At 46.8% G+C, this 22947-nt stretch overlaps 1 protein-coding gene across 1 annotated transcript in view; it reads left to right on the forward strand.

Moving 5' to 3' along the window:
- The first annotated feature begins 289 nt into the window (after nucleotides 1–289).
- The window catches only part of LOC125447163 (neuronal pentraxin-2-like), a 74284-nt gene continuing 51626 nt past the window's right edge, over nucleotides 290–22947 (forward strand). The window contains exons 1-5 of the mRNA XM_048521350.1: nucleotides 290–392; nucleotides 482–525; nucleotides 621–686; nucleotides 838–904; nucleotides 4340–4627. Coding sequence (XP_048377307.1) covers nucleotides 324–392; nucleotides 482–525; nucleotides 621–686; nucleotides 838–904; nucleotides 4340–4627 — 534 coding nt within the window. The 5' untranslated portion in view covers nucleotides 290–323. The remainder of the gene's footprint in view (nucleotides 393–481; nucleotides 526–620; nucleotides 687–837; nucleotides 905–4339; nucleotides 4628–22947) is intronic.

Consider the following 22947-nt stretch of genomic DNA (forward strand, 5'->3'; position numbering starts at 1 on the left):
TTTCACCCAACAGAATGCAAAGAGAGAGCCCTGCAATCAGTGGGGGCGATATTACCCGAGCTGCGGGACAATTCCGCCCCCACTGCCCCTCAATGCTCTGCAGCCGGCGCTTCGCAAACGCACGCATCGTGGTGCAAAGCGCATTGCTGGCCCGGGACAAGGCCCTAGCAACCGCCGCCGGGGATGGGAGCCGGTCCCTGGCAACCGCCGCCGGGGAGGCGGAGCTGAGCTGAGCCCCCGGCGACGGCGCGGTCACGTGCTCCGGGCTGTCGGCGGCTGCGCACTGGACTGAGTGCGGAGGGGGTGGGTGCTGTGGAGTCAAGATGGAGCTTTCGGCGGTGGGAGAGCGAGTGTTCGCGGCCGAGTCGATCATCAAGCGACGGGTCCGGAAGGTAGGGTGCACCTTAACCAATGCACAAAATCCCTGCGGGTGCACGGTGTCGCCGGCCCCAGTAACGTTTGCCTTTTGCATTTCTGACAGGGCCGTATCGAGTATCTGGTGAAGTGGAAAGGATGGGCTATCAAGTAAGTGGCGGGCCAGGAGAGAAAAAAAATTGCAAAATAAAATGGAACATACAAACATTGCAAAGGTGCAGTAATTAGCTCCTTTCTCCTTTTAGGTACAGCACTTGGGAACCGGAGGAGAACATCTTGGATGCCCGTTTGATCGCGGCTTTCGAGCAAAGGTACACAGTGGAAGGCGGAGGAATATTTTTTTCTTCCTGCCCTGAATCGGGTCCATTTTGGATTTATTTATTCTTTTTTTTTAAAATTCCCTTTGCTGTGCATAGTGTCAAATGTGCATTTCTGTTGTTTTTCACTGTGCATTTCTTGCAGGGAGAGAGAGAGGGAGCTGTACGGGCCAAAGAAGCGAGGCCCCAAACCCAAAACCTTCCTGTTGAAAGTGAGTGTTTCATATTGAACAAAAACAAAAATCAAAATAACTCTGTTTTTAGGGTGTGCTTCCTCACAAGGTGACGTAAGAAAACGTCCCTTTTTAATGGTGCAGTTTGCAGGTTTTTTCTGAAGTTCTTCTGTTTGCATTTTGACAGATTTCCATAAATTGATTGATCCTGCTTCTGTTTTACTTTAGTTATTATTATTATTAAGCGGAGTTTCTTGTCATTTGCTGAATGACCTACTCTAACTACAGACATTTTGTTTCTGTATTTTCTCGTGACTGTAGGAAGATTTACATTTATACAGCACTTTGCATAGCCATCAGACATATCTGATCACTTCTCAGCTGATGAACTATTTTATTGCAGATGTTGCCACATTTGCAGGAAAGGCTGAAGAGTCAACTGGTGCACAGTAAGCTCCCTAAAGCAGCCATGTCATTATGACCAAATAACCCCATCACCTTCTAAACCCACAGCTTGTACCATCTAGACAGACAAGGGCAGTAAACATCTCCCTCTGACAGTTCCCCTCCAAACTGCTCACCCTCGTGATTTGGAAATGTATTACTGTTCCTTCACTGTCGCTAGGTCGGAATCCTGGAGTTCCCTTCCTAAGTGTGTTGTGGAGCATTCCCACAGCAGGTTGACTCCAGTGGTTCAAGAAGTCATCTGAACCCCACTTTCTTGTGGGCATTGAATGTTGAGAAAACGTGCAAGATTGAAATAAATACCTGTTCCTGGCCTTGTGATTGAGGGTAAAATCTAACGTACTTTGGAATTCTTCCCTGCTCTTCCTCATAGTGGTCTTGTGATATTTTACATTTCCCCAAGTAAACCTCGATCTTGCATGTCCGTGATTTTAATCACTGGCATTTGTTCCTTTGGCCCTGAGCTCTAGCATTCACATCCACCATCTCCCCTCCTGGCCTCCTATAACCAGCTGTGTGGCATCAAACCCTATTCAAACTCTTGCCTTCATATGTCTCTATGTGGCTTGACGTCACATTGGTGGATGGCTCATTAGCACTGCTGCCTCACAGCACCGAGGTTCAATTCCCCCCTTGGGCAACCGTCTATGTGGAGTTTGCACATTTTCCCTGTGGCTGCGTGGGTTTCTTCCAGTTTCGTCCCACAGTACAAAGATGTGCAGGTTAGGGTGAATTGGCCATAGTGTCCAGGGATGTGCAGAGTAAATAGATTGGCAATGGGAAATGCCGCCTTATGGGATAGAGTAGGGTGTGGGTCTGGGTGGGATGCTCTGTGGAAGGTCATTGGACATGATGGGCTGAATGGCCTGCTTCCACACTGTAGGGATTCTATGTAACTTTTATGTATGTCCCTCCATGTGGCTCGATGTCATATTTTCATGATGCTGCTTTGAGGTATCTTAGATGTTTTAACAGATTAACGGTGGTGTATAAAAGCAGCTGGTTGTGGATGGATCTCAAAGTGCAAGCGATCGGGGGGCCCCACCCTAAATGTCCTGGCTGATATTTATTCATCAACAACCAGTGTTACTGAGAAATTAACTGGCCACTATGGCAGTGCTGTTTGTGGGATCTTGCTGGACAACAGTTGGCAGCCTCATTTCTCACATTGCAACAGTGTCTGTGCAATAACGAGTTGGCTGCTGAGTGCTTTGGCATGCCCAATGCTGATAAACGGTAATAGAGTAATGTAGGTTTTGCTTTTGGTAACAGGACCAGTTTGCACAGGATGAAATCCTGGATACATCTGGTTTTCGTATTGACTGGGACTCTCTGCAAACTCAGGGCTTGTAGTGAGACTAGAAGCCACAGGCTCCTGATGCAGAGGGTCGCATGCTACCCACTGAGGTGTAAATTTGTAGAAAATAGAAACAGTAGGCCATGCAGCCCCTCAACAGTTTCCCCACCTTTCACCCATTCAAGCCTGATCTTCCCCAGTCCTGACCTCTTCTTCCATGCCTGCTCCTCTCAGCCCATGCTCCTGTGTTGCAAAAGTCTCCTGTTTAAAAACTTGCAGTGATCTCGCCTCCAAACTCTCTGGGTAGAGCATTCCAGACATTTACTCCCCTCTGCCAGAAGAAATTCCCTAGCATCTCAATTTTAGATGGGTGTTCTCTAACAATGTTCCTGACTTTGAGAATGCTTCACTCATAGAAACATTTTCTTGATGTTGATGCTGTAAAGGGGTGGCACGGTGGCTCAGTGATTAGCCCCGCTGCCTCACGGCACCAGGGATCCAGGTTCGATTCCAGCCTCGGGCGACTGACTGCATGGGTTTCCTCCGGGTGCTCCGGTTTCCTCCTACAGCCCAGAGATGTGCAGGTTAGGGTGGACTGGCCATGGGAAATGCAGGGTTACAATGATGGGGTAAGGGATGGATCCCGGTGGGATGGTCTTTTGAGGGTCAGAATGGACTCTGGTCGAATGGCTTGCTTCCACGCTGTAGGGTTTTTTACAGTTTTGTGAAGCTGTCTCAAAATCTTGTATGATTCAATAAGATCTCACTCCTCATTCTTCTAAACTGGAACATTGAAAGACCTGACCAGTTTAGCCATTCTTAATAAATCAACGCCTTCACTCCAGGAGTCAGCTGAGGGAACCTCTATAGAACCGCTTCCATATTTCCTTTCTTAAAGCTGTCCAGTGTTTACAGCTGGAACCTCAAATGAAGGGTCTCCCATGATCCCAAAATCCTGCCCCACACCAAGTAAGGTGCAAAGGGTTTAACTGTTTATGGGATGCTATTGCCTGATGTCATTGAGCATTAATGATGTCATTGTTAACCAATGGGGACAATTGGCTTCAGTGATAATGGGAACTGCAGATGCTGGAGAATCCGAAATAACAAAGTGTGGAGCTGGATGAACACAGCAGGCCCAGCAGCATCTGCGGAGCATAAAAGCTGACATTTTGGGCCTACACCCTTTGTCAGAAAAGGACAATTGGCTTTGCCTGGTGGTTGAAATGCTCTTGTTGCAGATCAGGTTTTTGTCTGGTTTTGGGCGTGTCATGCTCAGGATGGTATTGGGTGGGTGTTCTTGAGTATCCAATCGTTCTCTAAAAGCATTCCCAACCCCCATTACTATAACCCCATAACTGGAGCCAGCTTTCTGCTGGTAGTGGTAATGAAGAAGATTCGAAATATTGGCTCTGATGGCCTCTCCAAAGATGCTGCCAAAACTCCTGAGTTTTCCCAGCGTTCAGTTCAGATTGACTGACTTTTTTTTCAGTCAGGAGTCAGTGGAGCAAATGGGGGTGAAACACCCTCCTGTGGAATGGTGGGGCAGACCTGAGGGGCTGTTCGGCCTACTCCCCCGAATCTTGTACATTTCCCTGTGGTGATTGTGACCAAGGCCCCACGGTAGGCTTAGGGAGCTGCTCTCTGCTGTGTTGTAACCACTGTCCGCCTCTCCCTCTTTCCCCCTCCCCCTGTATTCCCCCCCCACCCAGGCCCGTGCCCAAGCTGAAGCCTTACGGATCGGGGAGATGCATTTTTCCATGAAGCCTGGTCCAGGGTCAGCAGCCAAGCTCCCCAGCAGCCTCGCGGCCTACAAGCTGAAGAAGAACATCCGCCGTTGCTATCGGACATCCAAACGGAACCTGGGGCGTGCTGAGCCGCAACCGGGCCTAAGCGGACAGAGCAGGACGTCCCTGCCCCTCCCCGAGACCGTCCGAATCATCAACCGCAAAGTGGAGCCTCGGAAACGCAAACGGAATAGGATCATCCTCAACCTGAAGGTGATTGACAAGAGCAGTAGCAAGGCGCTGGGCAAAGCCAAGATCCCATCTCGCAACCGCGTCATCGGTAAGAGCAAGAAATTCAGCGACAGTATCCTTCGCAGTCAGATCCGTCACATGAAATTCAATAACTTTTCTGTCTACGACAAATCCTTCCGGACTCCGGTGGTGGATGGGAGGAGGATGGAGAGCGATGCGGGCACGTCCTGCTCGGAACCGAGCTTCCGAGCCCCTGCTGTCCGACCCGAGCCCTTTCCTGCCCCTCCCTGCGCCCCCTGTTATGCCACTGACCCGGTGCCCCCGGGCAGCGAGTGCCAGCGGTCGGGGGAGGCACGCCATTGTGGGGCCAAGCTCCAGGGTGACGCCCCGAGCCCCACGGTGCCCGACTGGAGAGAGGCAGAGGCCCTTGATCTGTCGCTGCCTCCCGAGTCTGCCGCAGGAAGGAGGTCCCCCCCAGGGGGCCAGGAGAGCTGGGTGGGCTCGGACTCCGAGCGCGATGTGTCGGACTGGCGGCCCGAGATGTCGCCGTGCTCCAACGTGGTGGTGACCGATGTGACGACCAATCTGCTGACCGTCACCATTAAGGAGTTCTGCAACGCTGACAACTTTGTCAAATCTGCTGTGAATAAGTAGCCCCGTGGCGGGGGGGTTGGGGGGTGGTGGGGTGGTGTGTTGGGTTGGGGGTAACCTTGCCCCCCCCCCCCCCCCCCCACACACACACACACACACACACACACTGTATATGAGGTGGGGGATCCTGGTTAGCCCAGCATTCCTGCCTCCAGCAGTCACTACCCCATTGTAGGGTACCAGCTCTGGTGGGTCACAGGCGCCATCTTCCCCGATGCCAGCGTCCCATCGTTTCAGAGCGGTCATACCTTGCTGTGGATGTACACACGCCCCCCCTTCCCTCGTTCCCCCTTCTCTCTGCCCGTCTCCCCCCCCACCCCCTCTGCCGGTCACCTTCGCTCCCACCCGCCATTGGGAATTTTTTTCCGAGTGAATCTGGAGGCGGGGTTATTGGGTTTTTTTTATTTTGTTAGGATCTGGTTTTCATGCTGCAATTGGGATCTTTGCCACAACACTATTAGTTATCATTTAAAACACGTAAAACCTCGAGATACAGAGAGTCAAAAAAAAACTGCGAATGCTGAAAATCAGACGTGGAAGTGGAATGTGCCTGAAGCCCTTCGAAGATTTTGGGCCTTCCCGCCTCTGCTTCTTCAGCTTCGTCTGTTTTGATATGTTTTTATTTGTAACATGAAGCAGACAACAGCCACTTTATGGAGATGAGACTAAACCGATGTGATATCTCCAAAATTCAGCTCACCCGAGCTGGCTGAAACTTTTCCAGCGACTTTTTTTAAAAAGGTCGCGATAAACTTTTAGTACAAATTAACTTTTATTATATAAGAAAAAGCTGAACGCACTTCTTATTTAGAGCTCTGATTTAGCACAGAGACATAGCTGTTTGCAACTGGGATTAGGACTAGTCTGGGGCGGGAATTATAGAATTGGAAGGATCATTTTGGTGGAATCCCTCTGGGGTCAGGGTGGGTGTGAGCTGATGATCGGTTAAGGGCACTGTGTCTCCCTCACTCTTGTAAGAGAAAGGCCTGTCAACTGCTGGAAGGATTTGACAGAGACTGAACCCCCTAGGCGTCATGTGCTTGGGATACAAGTTGGGAATTTTTGAAACTATCCCCCCATTCCCCTGTGCAGCTGCTCTGCTACCTACAGCCTCTGGCTCTCCCCTGGTGGTGCTTCACACCAGAGATTAGAGAGCCTTACCCATCCTTAACAGATGTGCCCTCTTGTACTGGGCAATGTGAACTGGCTCATTTTTACTGTTAGCTCCTGCAGCCTAATGTAGACAACTCTAGAGCGAATAGAAAGTGGCAGATTGAATGGGAGGGGTTTTTGAGGGTGAAACTAGCTGAATCTGGTGATCACTGACCTCAGGTAAGTCCAGGAGCTGATGATTCTTCATCACTTTGAAGGTTAGCAGTTGGCATTACAAAGTGCTTCCAGAGTTATTGGTTGTTGAGAGTTTGTGTCTGTGCCTGGGATATGTTGGTTTGGTTGGTTCAACAGCAGTCTATAGGAGCTGAGAGAATGTATCAGAGCAGAAACATTTCCCCAAGCGATTGGATGGCAGTGGCCCTCTTAGTCATTTCTCAATCTTCATGAAGAAAATACAATGACTGAGAGCACGACCATTTGGAAATGAATGCTATGTGACGTTGATGTGGTTATAAGAAAATCTTCCGGACCGGTGATGTTATGGCATTAAGTTGGGAGGACCGTGATCCCCGACCTGGGTTCTGGTGAGGACAGTTTCAGCCGCCATTTTGAGTTGTGCGTTTCAGATTCACTTTGAAAACGGGGTTTACAGAAACTGCTTTTTGTGCCTTTAGCAAATGAAGGGCTGATGCAGAATTCATTCATTTATCTGTTGGGGACTGCACTGAGTTGCTGAGTTACCCTGCAATTCACCCTCTGCTGGGAGGGAGCAGCGGTCACTGAGAGATGGAATGTTTGAGGATGGCTTGTGCATTTTAAGGGGATAAAACTGGCTGCTGTTTGATGCAAGTAACAAGGGGAGCCTGGTGTTGCTAGAGCCGTTAATGCCATTACGTGATCATTGGCTGACAGAGAATGGGCTGAATGGCCTCTGGTGCTGCACAAGCCTTTGTCTTTCTCTGTTGGGGGTTAATGGGAGAATGTGTATTTGGGTTCGAGATCAGAGATGCCCACAGTCTGATTTGGTGTGTGGGAACTGGAGAGGGAGTGTTTAGACTCCAGTACCATTAGATGGAGCAGATTGATCTGCATTTGGTGAGTTAATGGGCAGCAGTAGAGCAGGTTCGGCAATGACTGACGATGAGACATCCCAACCCCTTCCCCATCAGCCCTTCCATCATCTCTTCCATCTAACTAGAATATTGAAATCCCGAGTTACTCAGCTCAGCAGTGGTAGGTTCTCATTGATCCAGGTCAATCTGTTTTTTTTCTGCCAAATTGTGACAATAGCTGATCATTTGTTTTGTGGAGATTCTGAGCTGTTCTAGCTCCTGACAGCTTTGCAGACCAATGACCACCTTAGCCACCGTGCAAGGAGAAAGTAACCGTTCATATCTCAAACTAACTCCCAAAGCTGCTGAAACCAGCTCCGAATGGTAACCGGGAGAGATTCCGAAGACTATTGGAATGAGAGAGTGAGGAAAGCCATGTGGCGAGCAGCAGTGGGAGTGTTATTTAACACTACTGTTCAGTCCTGTCTCCCAGTGAGGGTCAGACTTTCTCTTGTCATGTTCACTTTGAGTGCCAAGGTCTCCCTGCTGGAATCACAAGGCCCTGGCTCAGTGTTCGAAATGTTGTTTGAGGTGAATCCATGTTTTGTGAGCACGAGAGATTCCTGTTGTTCTCTGAGAGTTCTGTTGAACTGTCTTCCTGTTCCCAATTGAGCGGGAACATTCTCACACTCGCCTTCCATCTCCACATGCCACAAAAAGCGCTGGTGTTAAATGTCAAAAGTGGCTGTTCCCTGAAAGGCTAGGTCAGATGGGAGAACTTCTTTCGCTGAGAGCTGTGTAGGGACATAACTGTCTTTCATAGCCCACTGGTGTGGATAGTTTCTTGTTGCAACAAAGAATATAAATATATTGTGGGATGTCAGGTGGGGTCGCTGTGTGATAGTTGTGTTTCTGGTTTGTGTGTCTACAGGGCCGGTAGCTGATGAGAACATGCTCAGTTTTACGACAGAAGTAGTTGATCCTTGGTTTGCATTCCTTCAGTTTTAGTCAGAGGCTCTCTCCCATTTGGAGGCATGATCTCACGTGGATCTGTTGGGTGGATTGGGCTGATGGCTGTGAGCACTCGACCAGAAATTATCTGGAATTCTGTGCAGAATGCGAAACCCTTGTGTTTGTAGCGTAGAACATACCCCATGCATCTTGAAGGTGAGTAAACAGAGGAGTGTACAGTTGCTCCTTCTGTACATGTGCAACAGAAGTTTGTTGTCTAAGGGAGCTGCCTGTTACTCTATCTCCCATTCACACTAAGTGTAGTGGACTCAAGTTGCATTTTACCAAATTCACTGTGGCAATGTTGGAGGGTGAGCCCGCACTGTCGGAGATTATCTGTGAGAGATGTGAAACCCTGTCTGACCCTCAGATGGACTTGAAAGATGTATTGCCTTTGCCTGACGAGCAGAGCAGTTTCTCCTCCTGAGAGCCAGTATTTCCTGCTCAATTAACATCTATTTTTAAAAAGTAAATTTGATCTGGTTATTACTTTGTTGCTGTTCCTGATGTGCTGCTGTGTTTTGTACATTTCAACAATGTCTACGTTTCAGATAGTCCAGTGGTTATATAGTGGTTTGGGATATCTGGATGTTATCAAGGGTGCTGTGTAAATTTACATTCTACGTCGTGGCCAAATGGTCTCACTAATACTCCATCATTTTAGTATCCGTCTCATGTTTGTAGTTTTACACCTTGCATTGTGCCCTGGGGCCTGTTCTCCAAGGGATTAGTCAGAGTGTTTCACTTGACGTTGAGGTTGTCACAGAGGACTGTCCCCAATCCCTCCCCTTGCCTGAGGCATTGTGACCCTCAGGTTAAACCTGTAACTAGAGAGCAGCCTGATGGTCTCTGGGATCATGCTGACTCGAAGTTAAGAAGGTACCTGCCTCAGGGAACAGAATTCCAAAGAATGCGCTCAGTTCTGAAGAAAGTGTGCAAAGCAGGATGTTCAGGAACCTACACTGTGCCTTTACTGGAGAAAGGCTTGTTAACTTGATTGCTGTAGAGAGTCAGTTTGGACATAATTGGCTGGCTCCCTCCTGCAACACTGTGACTCCATGAGCTCATGTTAGTACTTTCAAAAACTGCTACATGTTTTTGTACTTCTGGGAACTTGTCCAAGTTTATATATTTGCTGAGGCTGGGCACCAGACAGAGTTATGGAGAATTGATTGAACAACTGATAATGTACATTTTGCTGTAGAATATGGACCTTGGGGCTGGGAGATTTTGAGGAGGTCTCTCTCTTGGAAGGAGGCTACCATCAGTTTTCACTCAGCACCTTCCTTCCTCCACAAGTAATTTTTAAAAAAAAATCACCGCCAAACCTGCAAGTAATTTGGTAACGTCTACAAATTTAAAACAGCTGCATCTTTTCATCGTCCAATAAAAACAGGAGGAGTAGGATTTAGCCATTCAGCCCCTCAAACCTGACTTTAGGCCCTCAGTAAGATCAGGGCTGAATGGTTATCTCGGTGCTTTGTCGCAATTTGGCTCCACTCAAACTGATAAAGGTTTGGATAAGAAATGTGAACCTCTCATGTTGCATGCTGTTGACAACTGACCCAGCTATCAATTGTGAAGCTGGTCTGTTCCATCTAGTGAAATGTAAATGTTACGTCCTAGAATCAGATGGATTTGATATTCTCAGTGTAATCTTTGTCAGTGTCAGCAAAGTTCTGCTTCATTATACAGGACATTGGTGAGCCCACTAGTATCAGCCTCATTACTTAAGGAGGTGTAAATACATTGGAGTTCAGAAGTTTACCAGACTAATAGCTGGAACAGCCAGATTGTCTCATGAGGAATGGCTGGCCAGTTGAGTTTCTATCTGCTGAAGTGTAGAAGAGATGACTTAATTGAAACATATGAGATGCTGTGGAGTCTTCATGGGTGGATGTGGAAAGGATGTTTCCTCATAATGGGAAGATCTAAAATCAACGACTACTATTTTAAAACTAAGGGCTGTCCATTTAAGATGGAGATGAGCTTAAAGTAACTTCTGGGGGTAGCAAGTCTTTGGAACCTCATTCCTTAAAAGACAGTGGAAGCAGCATCTTTGTTTTTAAGACCTGGGTACATTTCTGGATAAGCGAGACAGTGAAAGTAGAAAGCTTGGAGAACATGGAGTAATCAGCTTAGCCACAATCTCTCTGATTGACAGATCAGGTTTTTGGATCCAAGAGGTGGTACAGAGTTGTATGTTCCCACGCACATTCACTATAGTAGGCTCAGAACTGGATCCATGTTGTCCCGGATAATGGACTGGGATGACTGTTTCATGTTGGTGCATCCCGTGTTTCCTTTTCCGAATGGAAAGGTTAACCATCGTCAGAACATGGAGTCTGACTTTCCGACCAGGAAGAGAGAGCTGCTGTCACAAGAAACTGAATGGAGTGGGTTTGTCTTCAGTAAAAACATACCTGAGCTTATGAGAGAGAATCATAACATTCGCTTACCTGTCTGGTTTAGAAATGATTCCAGTTATTTTTAGGCTGTGGGTTCGGCTCAGTAAAAGCATTTGTTCAACAGGGTGAGAAGGTCAGCGGTTCACGATTGCAGATCAGAATGGCAGCGCCAAGGGGGCGCCGCACTGTCAGAGGGTCAGTGCCGAGGTGGCGCTATTCGGAAGATGTTGCACTGGTGAGGGTCAGCATGTGGGGCACTCTGCTGTCACCGTGAGGGAATGTTGCACTTTGGGAGGGTTAGTAGTGAGGGATTGTTGCACTGTTGGACGTTTGGTACTGAGGCAGCATTGCACTGTTGGGAGGGTGGGCACTGAAGGAGCGCAGCATCTTTGGAGGTTTCTGTTTTAAGATGAGACTTCAAATTTGTCTGTCTGCCCAAGTGGACATTAAAGATCTGTTTCATTGTCTGAAAGAGGCACAGAGGATGTTCTCCATATTTGTTTCATAACTTTCCTCAACTGTTGTCTCTATAAAGTCAGGGTGATTGGTCATTGTGGGGTCTTGCTGTGAGCAAATTGGTGGCACTGTTTCCTGCATCAGTGAGTGTGCTTCCAAAGTACTTCATTGGTTGTGATGGGCTTTGAGACATTGTGAGGTGATGAACCGTGCCGTAGAAACTCGGGGTCTTTTTATTGGAGACTGTTGAGCCACATGTGGTGGAGATACTGAACGGGGATTTGGTGGGGAGCTCAACGACAGGTCAAGCTCGTGTCGAGTTGTGGAACCTTTATATATGATGAGAAGGGAGTGCATATGTCTCTTGGCCTGGGGAGGGATGTCATGTTTGTGTTGCTGTTTTAGATCGTACCCCTTGTGTAGTTGGAGCATGCAACCCTTTAGTGGATTGCTGAAGTTAAAGTGCTCATATGTCTGTGTGTCTCTTGATTAAAATGACAATCGAGTTGTGACACTTGTGTTTTGAGGTGTAGGGGTTGCTCTGTTGGGAAAATGATGTGAGTCTCATTTCCATTCCAAGTTTGGTAATGGAGCTCATTTCCTATTCATCCCGGGGTTCTCGGCACTCTGTCATCGTTTTGGAAATCCTTTGTGCAATCCTGTTGTTTCGTTTCTTTTTGTAGAAGATGCAAGCTGATGCCTTGGTATTGGGTTGAGGAATGAAGGAGGGAGAGAAAGGTTTATCGTGTTGCTGCTGCTCACAGCACCTCTTGGCATTTTAAAAAAAAGTTTTAGCACTTGCTTTTAGAGCGAGCAAACTGACTGATCTCTGGATGTAATGCAGAAGTGGCGTCTTTCCAGCTTTGGAAGCTGCTGCTCAGTTTCGCACTCTTTGGGGTGTTTCTGTCACTTTTAGACGCATCATTTATTCGACTGCCCCATGCTGATGCTTTGCGGTGAGTGTATTGGAAAGCCGTGAGTTATGGGAAATGTGTTAATGTGGGAGAGACTCTGGAAGGGAGGGCTGGGTAACTGATGCTACTGTGGTGAAATAATTGGGTTTCTACGTACTCATCGTTTATGTTAGAAACAACCTCTCCTTCTCTGTAATAAACATGGGCTGTAGTGGCCCCTATTCCAAGCCAGTTGCACGGTGTCCTTCTCATTGTGTGTGAGTGTCTGTCTGTCCGTCCTTCCCTTTGCTGCTCCTCACCTCCCTCGTTCAGTTGGGTTGATGATTACTGAGGGTGGCAAAAACAATGGGCGCGCGGTGGTGTGGAGGGAGCGAGCAGTTTTGGGATTTGAAACCGTTTGGTGTTGGGTGTGTGTAATGGTGTGTCTTAAGTCTGCTTGGGGTGAAATATTGGAAGGAGGTGATTGTAGATTGACTCCTTCCTCTAGCCGACTAGGCAGTACTGTCCGAGTTGGCGAGGCTTCCTGAGGTTCTCTAGTGATGGCACAGCAAGCTGAATAGCTGATGATTTGGGTGAGTTATTGAAATGTTCATGTTTGCTGTTGGCAAAAGAACATGAGAGAACCTCACCAGCCAGCTTTTCTTTGAATAGGAGATTATCTTGAAAAATGTCCACTTGACTGGTGTATGGTTGAAAATTGCTCATGAGAAGGAACTTGAATTTTAAGGACTGTTGACAGTTGGATGGGCCTTTGGAAGAGGCCTTAAACTGAGAGCAACCTTTCGAACACCTTTGCTCAGTTTCTATTTGATGTGACTGTTGAACAATTATCATCATTTATAGGAGGGAAAATCACCTCTCTTCTTCTATCCTGTGTATTTGCCTAAGGGTGACAGCGTCAGTACTCTCCGTCAAATACCTTTGGGAAGGCCTGTGACAAAGACACTGGGAGGAGCGTGAGTCTGTTTCCCAGCCCTTCTCTGAATGAACTCCCCTCTGCCTGGAGTCTGCAGGGTGACAAGGTATTGATTTGTGGGTGTAGAGGTGCCTGGGAACCATATGCGGTCCTGTCCTCATTGGTGCCCACCACCAGGATCGGATGAGAGGGTTTTGGGTTGGACATGACACGTTTGAATGGCCTGGAGGTGCAGTGACTGGGGCTATCGTTTGGGAGAAGAGGGGGGTGGTTTGGGAATCTCTCTGTACACGTTCTCTGCTCTTGAACAGTAGAGTCCCTGCAGGAGAGAGAACTGGAGCAGCTGAATTTTAACCATCTCTGAACATAATTGATTGATGTTTGAATGCAGAGGGTTTAATGAATTCTGAATGAAGCTTGTGATCCTCCTCTGCACTCTCATTCCCTGATTTCTTTGTAACTTTATTTGTGAAGATGATTAGTGTTTGGAAATTGTATGTTGATAAGATTTTGTTGCTGTTCTTGCGATGGTTTTATGAATTTGCATTATTGTATGCAGGCACCTAGCACTTATATCACGCTTTGTGAATTTGAAATAATAAATGTTCATGTTCCTAAAACCAGCCTCTGATTGTTTGTGTGTTTTAAGAAAGCTGGTTGAGACTTGAATATTTTTCACATGGAAATTGGAGACTGTTCTAGTTGGTTTGTTGGGACTTGGGCTGGGGAGAGACTAGATGGATTGTTGATTTTAAAACCATTAGGAAATGTAGAAAGATTTTGCTGATGTAGAAGATCAGTGAAGATGTTCTTGATGTTGGAGCTGTCATTGAGATCTATAGCATGGAAACAAACCCTTCGGTCCAATTTGCCCATGCCAGCCAGGTATCCGAAATTAATCTAGTTCAGTTTGCCAGCATCTCTCTAAATCCTTTCCTATCCATGTACACATCCAGATGCCTCTTTAATGTTTATAATTGTACCAGCCTCCTCCTCCTCCTCTGGCAGCTCATTCCATACACAGACCACCCTGTGTGTGAAAAAGTTGCCCCTTAAGTCCCTTTTAAATGCTTCCCCTCTCACCTTAAACCCACACCCTCTAGATTTGGACTCGTCTCCCCCCACCCCGGCCAAAAGACCTTGGTTATTCACCCTGTCCGTGCCCCTCATGGTTTTACAAACCTTTATAAGGTCACCCCTCAGCCTCTGACTCTCCAGGGAAAATACCCCAAGCCTGTTCAGCCTTCCCCCTATAGCTCAAACCCTCCCAACAATATTCTTTTAAATCTTTTCTGAACCCTTTCAAGTTTAAGAACTTCCTGTCTCCTGTGTCTTTCAATCTCTGAATAAGTAGTAGGTCATTTAGGACTGCGATGAGGAGTTTTGTCGCTGTGCTGAATCTGAGGAATTCCCTGTCCCCAGAGTTCAATCATTGAGCAGGTTTAAGACCAAAATCACAAGATTTAGAGCTACCCATGAACTCATGGGCTTGATGGGTGTGGCAAAAATGGTTTTGGGGCACATGATGAGTTGAATGGTGTAGTGGGCTTGATGGGCTGAGCTGATTGCAGCTATTTCCTATGATTCTGTAAGCGTCTTTGGTTTTGGGGAGATAGTAATGAGTTAAATAATCTGTACAATGCTTAACAACGAAGAGTTCATTCATAAACTGAATGCATTTGGGATGTGGATGTATGTTCCTCCTCCCATGGAGAGACAAATGAGATGTTGAAATGTTTGCAGTAAAGAGGAAGTCTGAACATCTGAAAAAGATTCATCTAGTACTTCAGTTGCCTCAGAGCAGATGGGATAGGCAGTTATTGAAGGGGAAGCTTGAGGGAATTGGAGGAGAGTATGGATGATAGATATAGTGGATGGGACTTTTGGGAGGACAGGAGTGGACAGACGGGGATGAAAGCTCTGATAGGTTTCTGAGATGATGACACCTAAATTGCTCAATAGATAGGATGATCTCGCAGGTTGGAAATGTTTAAAGTAATTCCAAGAGATTGAGGATGTGTTGTTTCACCCAGAGACTGTTTGTTGACAGGAACTTATTGACTGAAAAGTTTCTGAAAGTAGAAACCCTCAAAGTACCATAAAGTTGTTGGGAGGTGAGGTTCAAATGCGGTAACCTGCAGAGCCATGGATCAAACAGGGGAAAGTACAGTGAGACAGGCCTCTTTGTGCTGTCAGCTCTCTAGGCATTTCTACGTACCAGGGAAATGGAGCAGTTGCAGCACAGGAAAAGACCATGCAGCCCGTTATAGTTGGCTCAAGAAAACAGTAGCCCCTCCACTGCCCCCAAAAGTTCTATTCCTACTTGGTCTCAGGTTTTGTGGGTTCCATTATCTCAAGGTCCGATCCAGGTTCCCTTTTAAGTGCAGTGAGGATTTCTGCCTCAACCACCAAGCTCGGCAGCAAATTCAAGACTCGTCACCCTCTGAGTGAAAACGCTTTTCCTCGTTCCCTCTAACAAGACAACAGATAACAACTAGGAGCAGGCCATTCAGCCCCTCAAGCCTGCTCTGCTATTTAATAAAAGCATGACTGACCTCACCTCAGCTTCAAGTCCCCTTTCTTGCCTGCTCTTTGTAATCTTGTACCCATTACAAATTAAAAATCAGTCATCTCTTCAAATATACTAACTATCCAAGCATCTGCTAAATCCTAGAGTTGTGAATTCCACAGTTTCTCAACCCTTTGAGAGAAGTAGTTCCTCCTCATCTCTGTTTTAAATCTTCTACCCCTTACCCTAGAATTATAATCTGTCTTCTAATCCTCCACCAATCATGTTAAATTAGTGCCCCTAGTAGTTTATCTCCCTGGTTAGGGAAAACCAGTCCCTGCCTACTTTATCAAAGCTGGTTATTATTTTGTACACCTCATAAAGTCACCTGTTGGCTTTTGATGTTCAAGGGAAAACAACTCGAACTGATGCAATTCTTTCTCATTGCTGCAACTTTCAAGTCCTAGCAACCTCCTTGTAAATCTCTTCTGTAATCTCTCCACATCAATGATACCCTCCCTTTAATGTGGTAATCCGTGCTGTGCATAGACCTCCAGCTGTAGTCTCAGCAGTGTTTTAGTAAAATTCCAGCATTAAATCCCTGCTTTTGGATTTATGCCACATCTAATGAAGGAAAACATTCAATTTGATTTCTTTACCTCCTAGTGTACCTGTTCTGCTGTTTTCAGGGACCTGTGAACATGCATTCCTTTTACCCTGCTGAACAACCCCCTCCTCTGTTGTGTAATTAGCTCACTCTTCTCCAGACCAAATTTCATTTCTGCTCTTCAGGGGTTTCAGTGAATCACTGCTCTTATCCTGCAGCAGTTACTTACCTCTTCACCATCAACTACCTGCCAGCTTCTAGGGCAAGAGCAAATTTTCCAATCAAACATAATCTCACTAACAGCACAGGACCTGGAGCTGGCTGTACCATTCAATAGGCTGATCTTTTCATGGACTCAGCTCCACTTACCTGTCCACTCACCATAACCCTTAAATCTTTACTGTTCAGAAATTTATCTATCTTTGCTTTAAAGGCATTCAACGAGGAAGCCTCAACTGCTTCACTGGGCAGGAAATTCCACAGATTCATAACCCCACAACCTTCTCTTATCCATTCTGTTTGTAATTTTATATCCCATAGCAATGCCAACCTTGTAATGGGCTTGGCTGCTATCTTGTGTTTACTTAGCAAGTGTGATAACAAATATGGAGTCAAACCCTTGGTTAATTAAAAACTAATTGAACTAATGTATTCTGAGATGGCTTCCAGTACTGTGAGTGGGTTTGTGTATGGTGCACACCGTCTGAAGCTGAGCAAGACACTATTTCTGCTTCCCCCCCCGCCCCCCCGACCCTGCCAAAAAAAAAGTCTCCTGGTGTGTTCAGTTAGAACAGGACTGATCTAAATGTCAGATAACACTGTGTAGACCTGGATGAACACAGCAGGCCAAGCAGCATCAGAGGAGCAGGAAGGCTGACGTTTTGGGTCTGCACCTTTCTTGTTATCTTAGATTCTCCAGCATCGGCAGTTCCTACTATCTCCGATCTAAATGTCAACTCCTTTCTCCCAGTTCTGCATCATAATCTCACAACATTCTTTCCCAGCAAGAACTACTGTCAATCGTGAAAGATCAGATTGCTCCTCACCATTCATGATTTTTGAGTGAAAGAATTCCAGATTTTTTTCTACTCTTTGCCAAAGTGTCAGGTGATTTTACCCCTGGGATGGCCCAGCTGTAATTTTAAATTTGTTCTTTGTTCTTGATTCCTGTGCTAGAGGAGAGAGTTTTCATCTCCACCCATAGTCATCTTGTTCCACTCTAGCTACATCTCCCCAACTCTTCACGCCGTGAAGTACTTGCTTCAAATAGAGATTAAACATTCAGGTTGCAATTGCCTTGAAAAAAACAAAGAACTATAACAGTGGTGTGAAGCTTTTATTAGTTACAACTGGCCTTTGATTATCCCCCCCTTTTGTTGCTGCTAATTTAGAAAGTACCAGGTGAATTACAATTGTTTTGAGAAAATTTCTCGTGCCTTTTGTTGTGGTTTAAGGTATTGGCTGGGGTTAAATCGATCAGGATCAAATGCATTGAAACATGTCACAGAATGTGCAGTGGGTTATATTTGCAGCTGGAGGTGACAACCAGGTGGTGGCAGTGTTGCTTTGGGTTTGGGAGCTGAATAAATACTGTTTCAGAGATAGTAGGAGCTGCAGATGCTAGAGAATCTGAGATAACAAGGTGTAGAGCTGGATGAACACAACAGGCCAAGCAGTTTCAGAGGATCAGGAAGGCTGATGTTTCGGGCCCAGACCCCTCTTCAGAAATGAGGAGGGGAAGGGGGTTCTGAAATAAATAGGGAGAGAAGTAGAGGCAGATAGAAGATGGATAAAGGAGAAGATAGGTGGAGAGGAGACAGACAAGTTAAAGAAGCGGGCCTCCCCCTCTCCCCCTATTTATTTCAGAACCCCCTTGCCCTCCCCATTTCTGAAGAAGGGTCTAGGCCTGAAATGTCAGCTTTCCTGCTCCTCTGATGCTGCTTGGCCTGCTGTGTTCATCCAGCTCTACACCTTGTTACCTCTTGAATAAATATTGACCCATTTGTACAGGCTGTGCTCTGGGCACAAAACCACCCAAAAAGCTTTTTCCTTTCTAGGATTGGGCAATGCTGGCAAGGCTCTCATCTGTTGCCCACCCCTCACTGCTCTTTAAAACTGAGCTTCCTAAACTAACAAGGTATAGCACTGGATGAACGCAGCAGGCCAAGTAGCATCAGAGAGGCAGGAAGGCTAATGTTTCAGACCTAGACCCTTCTTCAGAAGAAGGGACTAGATCCAAAATGTCAGCCTTCCTGCTCCTCTGATGCTGCCTTGGCCTGCTGTGTTCATCCAGCTCCACACCTTGTTATCTCAGATTCTGCAGCATCGGCAGTTCCTGCTGTCTCTAGCTTCCTGAGCTGGTGGGTTCTCTAATCACTGCATGGTGTCCTTGGGTAAGGTGAAGGGTGGTTGGGGGTATGCTTCCTGGTGCTCGAACATAGTGACCCTGGCAAGCCACCGCTCCCTGGACCTAGAATACCTCACGGTAAAACTGTGTCCCTACTCCCTACTGCCAGAGTTCACCCATGCTGTACTGATCGCAGTCTATGTACCACTCTGTGTGAAAATGGAGTGCCCTGGATATGATTTACACCATCACAAACACACTAGAGACACAGTTCCCTGTAGGCCCTATTCATCGAGGCTGGTGACTTCAACCAAGCCAACCTCAGGCAGGTGATGCCCAAATAGTGCCAATGCCAGAGGAACGAACATTATTGACGGCTGCTATGCAACCATCGAAGGCACCTGCTGCTGAATCCCTCACTCTCACACTTCGGAAAACCTGACCATGGCGTGTGCTCCTCCTCCCAGCTCACGGCCTCAAGCTGAAATGGGAGGACCCTTCACCAAGCGAAGTACAGGGCTGGCCCGAGGGCAGCAGAAGACCATCTCCAGAACTGCTTGGGATTGGGGTTCTGGACCATATTCAAGTACTCAGCAGGAAATCCTAGACAAGCATACCACCACCATCACGGGCCTCATGAGCAAATGGGTGGAGGACTGTGTACCAAGGAAGTCAGTCCCAGTGTTCCCCACCTGGAAACCTTGGATGAACCAGGAAATCCACCCCCTACTGTAGAGCAGATGTGCAGCATTCAAATTGGGTGACCCAGACTAGTGCAGAATATCCAGCTATGACCTCCACAAAGCCATTAGGGAATCCAAGAGGCAGGACTGGACCAAGCCAGGGGCCCAGACCCACCAAACAGGCTCCTGCTGGCTGAAGGCCCAAACAACATGACATGGGATCCAAAATGAAACAGTGTAAGATAACGGACAATGACACATCCCTCCCTGACACGCTCAGTGTTCGATTTGAGCTGAATCCCATCGGTGTGGCAACACCTGCCCTGAAAGCCTCACACACACCTGTTCCCTTTGCCACTGCTTCAGAAATCAGACCAGTCTCCCAGGGAGTCAACCCAAGGAAAGTGATGGGCCTGGACGGTGTCCCCAGCTGAGTTCTCTAATCCTGTGTTGACCAACTAGTGGACGATTCACTGACATCTTCAACCTCTCCCACTTACAAACCAAAGTCCTCACCTGCCTCAATAAGACCACCATCCTCCCCGTACCCCAAGCACATGCAATGTGCCTTAGTGACTATCTCCCAGTAGCTCTGACCTCCATAGTCATGAAGTGCTTCGAGAGGTTGGCCATGGCCCCCTCAACTCCAGTCTCCCTGCCTGCCTCGATCCCCTACGGTTTGCTGACTGATGTAACAGGTCCACAAAGGATGGTGCATCCCTAGCCCTGCCCTCATCCCTGGAACATCTGGACTGCGAGGAAACCTGCATCGGACTCCTGCTCGTTGACTACAGCTCCACCTTCAACTCCATTATCCCCTCCAGACAGATATCGAAATTCCGAGACCTAGGCCTCAGCTCTGCCCTCTGCAACTGGATCCTCAGCTTTCTGACCCACAGATCACAATTGGTGAGGATAAGTAACTGCACTTCCTTCACCATAACACAGCACTGGAGCCCCCCCAAGGGTGGTCGTCAGCCCTTCTACTGTGCTCCCTGTACACCTACAACTGTATTGCCAAATTCCAAACGAACGCCATCTACAAGTTCGCTGACAGCAACACTGTAGTGGGACAGATATCTAACCACAACGAGTCAAACTGCAGAAGGGAGATAGAGGTTTGGTGATGTGGTGCCATAAAAGCAACCTCTCTCTCAACATCGGTAAAACCAAGGAACTGATCATTGACTTCAGGTAGAAAGCAGGAGAACACGCCCCAATCTACATGAACAGAACTGAGGTTGAGGGGGTGAAGAACAGCAGGTTCCTCGGAATGACAGTAGTTGACAACCTGTCCTGGCCTTCCCAAGTAAATGCAATGGGTGTCAAAATGGCACTTAGGGCCTGTCCTTCCTCAGGCAGCTCAGGAAATTTGGCATGTCCATAAGGTCCCTCACCAACTTCTACAGATGCACCATAGTAAGTGTACTGTCCGGGTGCATAGTGGTCTGGTATGGCAACTGCATTGCCCAGGACTGTTAAGAAACTACAGAAGGTGGTGTGTACAGCCCAGACCGTCACAGAAGCCAACTTTCTACCCATGGACTCCATATACATGGCTCACTGCTGCCGAAAGGCTTCCAACATCATCAAAGACCCATTGCAACCCAGTAATGATCTCCTGCAACCTCTTCCATCAGGCAGAAGATACAGAAACCTGAACACACGCACCAGCAGGTTCAGGGCTTTTCACTGTATTTCAGTGCGTGTGACAATAAATCAAACAATCATTTCAGAGAACAGTTAAGCTTAAACCACGTTGGCGTGGACTTGGAGTTACATGTACGCCGAACCAGCAGCTTTCATTCTCTGAAGGTTATCAGTGACCCAGGAGGGTTATTACAACAATGTACAGTGGTCACCCTGGTTAATAGCACTGAGACCAGCTTTCAATTCCAGGCCTGTTAATGTAAATCCTACCAGCTGCTGTGATGGGATTTGAACACATGACCCCATTAGACTGGGCCTTTGGACAGTTAGCCCAATGGCATTGCCGTTACATCATCACTTTCCCTTCAACAGGCAGAGGCCATTCAGACCCTCTGCTGCTCTGTTCATTCAGTCAAATCATGGCTGATCTGCGTCTTAATTCCATCACATGCCATTGTTTTTTCAACCTTTTATCCTGAGTAAACTGGAAAACATCATTGATCCAAGCTTTATAGATTTCCTCAAGTTTATCTTGGAGGAGATGTAAAGAAGGAAAGTTTCCCTTTCAGAACAATGGAAATGACAGGACATAAACCTACAAGAGATACATAAGACAACATGGAATCATACCGCACAGAACCAGACCTGTCAGTCCAACCTGTTGATGCTGACCAGACGTTCCCAATCTGACCCAGTCCCATTTGCCCCATTTCCCTCTAAACCCCTCCTATTCATGTACTCACCCAGGTGCCTTTTAAATGCTGTAACTGTACCAGCCTCCACCACTTCCTCTGGCAGCCCATTCCATACATGCACCACCCTCTGTGTGAAAAAGTTACCCCTCAGCTTGTTTTTAAATATTTCCCCTCTCACCTTAAACCTATGCCCCCTGGCTTTGAACTCCCCCACTCTAGGAAAACTACCGTGACTATTTACCCTATCCATACCCCTCATGATTATATAAACCTCTGTAAGGTCACCCCTCAGCCTCTGACACTTCAGGGATAAAAAGGTACCCAACCTATTCAACCTCTCCCTATAGCTCAAACCCTCTAACCCCAGCAATATCCTTGTAAATCTTGAACTTATAAATATATTGCTAGCAGTTTGTCAAGTTCAACACTGAATGCTGGTGTCTCTGAAACTGCCCAGTCGATAATGAATGTTAACCAGGCTTCATGGGACTGGATCCTTCTCTTGCTTTCCTCTAAGATGATTGGCTGAATTGAATGCAGGTGTTGCCACCTGGCCTTGGAAACTGGGATTGTGTTGTTCCTGGCAGCTAAAGCAAACTGCTCCAAGTTTTATCTCCCTGGCTGTATGTGGGTATTGTGTGAGAACATTCACAAGGAAATATTTGCACTCTCCATCAGGCAAGGGAAGTAGCAGCATTGTAATATCTACACACAGCAAGAATCATCTGCTCGCACCTCCTAAAGCAGTGACCATCTAGAAGGACACACCGTCCTAACTTATACGACAGCTATTCTTTTACTGTCACTGGGTCAAAATCCTGGAATACCCTGCCTGAAAGCGCTGTGCAGAAACCTACCGCACATCAGAGTTCAGCAGCGCATCACCACCTTTTCAAGGGCAGTTAGGGATGGACTGGTCTGGCCTGTGATGCCCTCTTGCCAGGAATGGATTTAAGAGAAGCCCGTCACAACAAGAGATATACCATTCTGGTATTATTCAAAGCAATTGTTAAAAACAGAAGAAAAATAATCAAGATCAGAAAAACAAGAATATGGTTGATTTTAAAAAAAGCACAAACAAGAGGATAACAAGCTTTGGGTATTTAATGTGATAGCCACCAAAAACACAAATTGGATTGTCACATTAGTCACAAAATGGAAACTTCCTGACGTTGAGATACTAGGAGCAATAAATCTGTAATAACTCAGTTCTTACCATTTCAAACACATAGTTTACAATATGTATTTATAACATATTAAAAACCCCGTTTCTGTACCCAATTTTATGTCACCCACTTCCCTTGTGAATTCTGACATGCATTTATAATG

This window comes from Stegostoma tigrinum, chromosome 38, assembly GCF_030684315.1.
Source record: "Stegostoma tigrinum isolate sSteTig4 chromosome 38, sSteTig4.hap1, whole genome shotgun sequence".
Taxonomy (NCBI): Eukaryota; Metazoa; Chordata; class Chondrichthyes; order Orectolobiformes; family Stegostomatidae; genus Stegostoma; species Stegostoma tigrinum.